This window comes from Lepidochelys olivacea, assembly GCF_965140295.1.
Source record: "Lepidochelys olivacea isolate rLepOli2 genome assembly, chromosome: 22".
Lineage (NCBI taxonomy): Eukaryota > Metazoa > Chordata > Testudines > Cheloniidae > Lepidochelys > Lepidochelys olivacea.
The window spans coordinates 6,097,978-6,104,685 of record NC_140432.1 but is presented as its reverse complement, the minus strand read 5'-3'; the positions used below and the strand labels follow the sequence as shown (position 1 = coordinate 6,104,685).

Below are 6,708 nucleotides of genomic sequence, written 5' to 3'. Positions count from 1 at the left end.
TCCTCCATGTCTACCTTTCCCCGATTGGACCTCGCCCACGAACGGGGACTGACCAATCCGCCGGCCCCGTGCTCCGGCACCCACCTCTTCAGGGCGGGCATTTTACCATAAGGGGCCAATCAATGACGCTACTGCTGGCTCCGCCTCCCGACAGCGGGCGCGGATAGGGCAGTCCCCGCCGCCGGGCCGTCCGTATGCGTAGAACGGACCAATCGCGGTCTCCCGCTTCGGTTCTCCCCTCATGCAGGCGGGAATAGGCCAGTACGGTCCCTAGATCCCGCCTCTTCTGCGCGGGCCGAACCAATCGCTTTCTCCTTCCGGCCCCGCCCCCTGAATTGTGCCCCGGCGTGGTGTTTCCGGCGGAAGTGAGACGGGCGGCGAGTGTGACGTGTGGCGAGGCGATCGGGCCGCTGACCCGGCGCCCCGGACCCCGCTGCCCCCGTTCGCCCGGGCCCGGCCCGGAGCCCGCCCCGCGCCGCCATGCTCGACTTCTTCACTATCTTCAGCAAGGGCGGCCTGGTGCTGTGGTGCTTCCAGGGCGTGCGCGGCCCCGCGGCAGCCTGCACCGCGCCCGTCAACGCGCTGATCCGCTCCGTGCTGCTCCAGGTGCGACGCGACCGGCCCGCGCCCCCGCCCCCCTCAGCCCTCGGGGGCGGGGGGAGAGACCCCCCCTCCCCGGAACCCTGCCCCCCCCCTCAGCCCTCGGGGGCGGGGGGAGAGACCCCCCCTCCCCGGAACCCTGCCCCCCCCTCAGCCCTCGGGGGCGGGGGGAGAGACCCCCCCCTCCCCGGAACCCTGCCCCCCCCTCAGCCCTCGGGGGCGGGGGGAGAGACCCCCCCCCTCCCCGGAACCCTGCCCCCCCCTCAGCCCTCGGGGGCGGGGGGAGAGACCCCCCCCTCCCCGGAACCCTGCCCCCCCCCTCAGCCCTCGGGGGTGGGGGGAGAGACCCCCCCCTCCCCGGAACCCTGCCCCCCCCCTCAGCCCTCGGGGGTGGGGGGAGAGACCCCCCCCTCCCCGGAACCCTGCCCCCCCCCTCAGCCCTCGGGGGTGGGGGGAGAGACCCCCCCCTCCCCGGAACCCTGCCCCCCCCCTCAGCCCTCGGGGGTGGGGGGAGAGACCCCCCCTCCCCGGAACCCTGCCCCCCCCTCAGCCCTCGGGGGCGGGGGGAGAGACCCCCCCCTCCCCGGAACCCTGCCCCCCCATAGCCCTCGGGGGTGGGGGGAGAGACCCCCCCCTCCCCGGAACCCTGCCCCCCCCCTCAGCCCTCGGGGGTGGGGGGAGAGACCCCCCCCTCCCCGGAACCCTGCCCCCCCCTCAGCCCTCGGGGGTGGGGGGAGAGACCCCCCCCTCCCCGGAACCCTGCCCCCCCCCTCAGCCCTCGGGGGTGGGGGGAGAGACCCCCCCCTCCCCGGAACCCTGCCCCCCCCTCAGCCCTCGGGGGCGGGGGGAGAGACCCCCCCCTCCCCGGAACCCTGCCCCCCCATAGCCCTCGGGGGTGGGGGGAGAGACCCCCCCCTCCCCGGAACCCTGCCCCCCCCCTCAGCCCTCGGGGGTGGGGGGAGAGACCCCCCCCTCCCCGGAACCCTGCCCCCCCCTCAGCCCTCGGGGGTGGGGGGAGAGACCCCCCCCTCCCCGGAACCCTGCCCCCCCCCTCAGCCCTCGGGGGTGGGGGGAGAGACCCCCCCCTCCCCGGAACCCTGCCCCCCCCCTCAGCCCTCGGGGGTGGGGGGAGAGACCCCCCCCTCCCCGGAACCCTGCCCCCCCCCTCAGCCCTCGGGGGTGGGGGGAGAGACCCCCCCCTCCCCGGAACCCTGCCCCCCCCTCAGCCCTCGGGGGCGGGGGGAGAGACCCCCCCCTCCCCGGAACCCTGCCCCCCCATAGCCCTCGGGGGCGGGGGGAGAGACCCCCCCCTCCCCGGAACCCTGCCCCCCCCATAGCCCTCGGGGGCGGGGGGAGAGACCCCCCCTCCCCGGAACCCTGCCCCCCCCTCAGCCCTCGGGGGCGGGGGGAGAGACCCCCCCTCCCCGGAACCCTGCCCCCCCCTCAGCCCTCGGGGGCGGGGGGAGAGACCCCCCCCTCCCCGGAACCCTGCCCCCCCATAGCCCTCGGGGGTGGGGGGAGAGACCCCCCCCTCCCCGGAACCCTGCCCCCCCCCTCAGCCCTCGGGGGTGGGGGGAGAGACCCCCCCCTCCCCGGAACCCTGCCCCCCCCTCAGCCCTCGGGGGTGGGGGGAGAGACCCCCCCCTCCCCGGAACCCTGCCCCCCCCCTCAGCCCTCGGGGGTGGGGGGAGAGACCCCCCCCTCCCCGGAACCCTGCCCCCCCCCTCAGCCCTCGGGGGTGGGGGGAGAGACCCCCCCCTCCCCGGAACCCTGCCCCCCCCTCAGCCCTCGGGGGTGGGGGGAGAGACCCCCCCCTCCCCGGAACCCTGCCCCCCCCCTCAGCCCTCGGGGGTGGGGGGAGAGACCCCCCCCTCCCCGGAACCCTGCCCCCCCCCTCAGCCCTCGGGGGTGGGGGGAGAGACCCCCCCCTCCCCGGAACCCTGCCCCCCCCTCAGCCCTCGGGGGTGGGGGGAGAGACCCCCCCCTCCCCGGAACCCTGCCCCCCCCCTCAGCCCTCGGGGGTGGGGGGAGAGACCCCCCCCTCCCCGGAACCCTGCCCCCCCCTCAGCCCTCGGGGGCGGGGGGAGAGACCCCCCCCTCCCCGGAACCCTGCCCCCCCATAGCCCTCGGGGGTGGGGGGAGAGACCCCCCCCTCCCCGGAACCCTGCCCCCCCCCTCAGCCCTCGGGGGTGGGGGGAGAGACCCCCCCCTCCCCGGAACCCTGCCCCCCCCCTCAGCCCTCGGGGGTGGGGGGAGAGACCCCCCCCTCCCCGGAACCCTGCCCCCCCCCTCAGCCCTCGGGGGTGGGGGGAGAGACCCCCCCCTCCCCGGAACCCTGCCCCCCCCCTCAGCCCTCGGGGGTGGGGGGAGAGACCCCCCCCTCCCCGGAACCCTGCCCCCCCCCTCAGCCCTCGGGGGTGGGGGGAGAGACCCCCCCCTCCCCGGAACCCTGCCCCCCCCTCAGCCCTCGGGGGCGGGGGGAGAGACCCCCCCCTCCCCGGAACCCTGCCCCCCCCATAGCCCTCGGGGGCGGGGGGAGAGACCCCCCCCTCCCCGGAACCCTGCCCCCCCCATAGCCCTCGGGGGCGGGGGGAGAGACCCCCCCTCCCCGGAACCCTGCCCCCCCCTCAGCCCTCGGGGGCGGGGGGAGAGACCCCCCCTCCCCGGAACCCTGCCCCCCCCTCAGCCCTCGGGGGCGGGGGGAGAGACCCCCCCCTCCCCGGAACCCTGCCCCCCCTCTCAGCCCTCGGGGGCGGGGGGAGAGACCCCCCCCTCCCCGGAACCCTGCCCCCCCCCAGCCCTCGGGGGCGGGGGGAGAGACCCCCCCCTCCCCGGAACCCTGCCCCCCCCTCAGCCCTCGGGGGCGGGGGGAGAGACCCCCCCCTCCCCGGAACCCTGCCCCCCCCTCAGCCCTCGGGGGCGGGGGGAGAGACCCCCCCCTCCCCGGAACCCTGCCCCCCCTCAGCCCTCGGGGGCGGGGGGAGAGACCCCCCCCTCCCCGGAACCCTGCCCCCCCCTCAGCCCTCGGGGGCGGGGGGAGAGACCCCCCCCTCCCCGGAACCCTGCCCCCCCCTCAGCCCTCGGGGGCGGGGGGAGAGACCCCCCCCTCCCTGGAACCCTGCCCCCCCTCTCAGTGATTTAGCTGTTTGCTACAAAGTAGCTTGTTTATGGGTAGAGGACTTGAATCATTCCTGCTACAGCTGTATTGAGAGAGGATTTTTGCCAGCCTCATTGCGAAGTCTCCTTCCTGCGCGTGCTGATGTGAGCAGCAGCCTGTTGTGATCTATAGCAGTTCCTTATGTTTGTAACTGCTTGGTGTGGCCGCAGACTGTGCACGGTTTGCGTTAGGTTGTTGCTACAGCTTTACAGTTGACAAGAGTTCCAAGGCCTAGCGTGGACATGCAGATACTATCTAATATCCTGTGGCTTGGAAAAGTGAGGGGCAGCCACTTGGTTCTGGAGAACTTTGGAGGCTGGTTTAAAGCTTTAATCTGATCTGGGTCTCCATACTCTTCAGAGCTAAACATCTGAGGGTTATAAAATGAAGGTGTAAAGATGGATAAGAGACAGGTGATTCAAGAGGGCTGTTCCAGTTGGCACGAGCTGCAGAAGAGAGCTTTCATGCTGACTTATGGAGGGTGTGTGTGTGGGTGTGTAGAAATGATCTGGTAGGAGAGTCCATGAGGCTGCTGGGGCTATGAAATGCAGGGTTTTACATACTCTCCCTGTGAAAAGTATGTTATCGAGTAATGATTCCCAATGCAAGAGAACAGGTTGTGATTTTTTTAAAACAGACGCTATGAACTGAAGGTGAGAGGACCCAACGGGAGCCTGCAAAGAAGGCTCCAGCAACTAGAACTCTGGGCATTTGTATACAGGGAATTCTTCCGCCACGTGAAGTGTGTACAGCTCTTCTATGGTGGATTAATTGTTTTGTTTGTTTTTCTCTTAGGAGCGAGGTGGCAACAGTTCTTTTAACCATGAAGCTCTTACGCTTAAATACAAACTGGACAATCAGTTTGAGCTTGTGTTTGTGGTAAGTAAACTATATGTTAACAGCCCCTCCTCTCTGCCCAGGTGTTTGGGGAAGGGTTATAGGGCTCCTTGTCTTCCTGGAATGACATAAAACCCCAAAGCTAATAAACTGTGCTGATGTATTCATAAATAGACACTTATTAGAACATCTTAAACTCAAGACACTGCGCGTGGCTGAAAAAGCCTATTTCAACTACTGGACTCTGTTCTGAGCAACAGTCCAGTCTTGCTTCATGACCTTGAGTCAGTTACTGTCATAGATGCAACAATAAAGCACAATGCGATGTAACTCTGATATCTACCTCAAAGTGTAGAGTCTTTGAGGTGAAATTAATGTATAAAAGATATTTTGAAATCCTTGGATAAAAAGTGCTCTATAAGCACAAGGTGTATTTCATTTTAAAAATAGTGACAGGCTATTGTGATTCCAGAACAGCCATTTGTTAGCGAGCAATAATAGGGTGTATGGTTTGTTATAATATTGACCAAGGACTCCTGGCTGCTATTGTAGTGAGGCGATTTGTCCAATTTACTTGTGAAGGTGAATTGAATCATCCAGGTTTAACAGGGTAAGTTAGAATGAACCATACAAGACTCAGTGGCTAATTGTAACTGGTACTCCATTTGCATTTTGGGGTTGCTTCTGGTCCGTTATGTATAATGAAGGTGCCATTGGTGAGTGGGTTTAGGAGCCATGGCACTAGAGGGCAATGAGACGTCATCTTTGTGTGGGTGGCTGATATAATGCCAGTGGTGATTCTAACAACCCTTTCAAGTAAGGCTCATTTGACAAAAATCTCTCTGAAATCTAAAAATCTGGAATTTTTACTACAGAAGGTGGCCTGGGGTGAAATTCTGGCCCTGCTGAAGTCAGTGGCAAAACTCCTAGTGACTTCATTGGGGCTGAGAATTTATTCTAGGTCTCATCTGAGTGTGTCAGTCTCTAATAGGATCCTGTCAAGAGCCTCAAGTAAAGTAATATGAGAGTCCCCCTTCCACTTTGCTACAGGTGGGAATCGTAGAGCCTTGAGCAGTGACGATGGTGCCAAATATTTGCGTTCTTTGCTTGGCATGGATTGAATTGTCAGCAGCTTTTTATGTACATTTTGCCAGATTTCTTTCAGTGTACAGTTTTGTTTTTAGTTTTTGATTTAAACGAGCTTGATGAGGATAGCCATGAGTTACAATGCGCAGATTAAGGCATCTGTGGCATGTGTATTTACCATCAGATCTGTTCTGCCTAACTGTTCTGGATGCCCTTGGCTTGGGGTCAAAAGCCAATCCCAGATTAGCCAGGTCCCTCTGTAAGGTCATCTTGGATGCAGTTCTTACACTCTTGATCCTGAGAATAGCTGCTCTATTTGGGGATGTGAGTGAAGCATCTGTATTGCTGTGAGATAATCCATGGCTACCCCCTTCCTAATGTGGTAAACAGTGCCTTTGTACAGGATAATCTGTACGGTAGGTATGAAGGAGAATCCCCCTCGCCCTTTAGTGCCCTTTAAATTTAAGGATAATTTAGGGCCTGATTCTGTGAGATGTGCCCTCAGCAGGAGAAAATTACCTCAGAGTTGGACCCTAAAAAGGTGTGCTTTTGTGAGTGTGTACTAAATTAACTTTGAGAGTAGTTTTTAGCAATACCTGCTGCTATTTTGATCTATATTCAGTAATGTGTGTGTGGCTGGTGGCTATTTTAATCATCCAGCACTGTAGATCCTAGCACTTCTAGCCTTATGATGTACAGTAGGATTTAGATCTGTCTCCATTGGAAATCAGGATTTTGAAACTGTATAGTATGTTACAGTTTCTAAAAACTAATTTGGTTAATGTAATGGTTTGAAATAGTAAAATTGAGGACGCATTTCAAGTTGAAATCTATGACATTTAAAAAAAAATTAGAAATAGCTTCATGTCATATCCCTGCCAATTCTTGATTTTTACAATAACAGCTTCCTGTTTAGATTTTTTTCTACCCTATCTCTGTGAAAGTCCAATTCAAAGGAGCAACTGACTATACCCAAAGTGTTCTCCAATGTACAACAGCCTAAGGAAAATGAAGATTTTTTTCTGATA

At 62.4% G+C, this 6,708-nt stretch overlaps 1 protein-coding gene across 1 annotated transcript in view; it reads left to right on the top strand.

Annotated features, from left to right (window-relative positions):
* The first annotated feature begins 352 nt into the window (after positions 1 to 352).
* The window catches only part of SRPRA (SRP receptor subunit alpha), a 28,836-nt gene continuing 22,480 nt past the window's right edge, over positions 353 to 6,708 (top strand). Inside the window, exons 1-2 of the mRNA XM_084611700.1 lie at positions 353 to 606; positions 4,553 to 4,636. Coding sequence (XP_084467826.1) covers positions 481 to 606; positions 4,553 to 4,636 — 210 coding nt within the window. The 5' untranslated portion in view covers positions 353 to 480. The remainder of the gene's footprint in view (positions 607 to 4,552; positions 4,637 to 6,708) is intronic.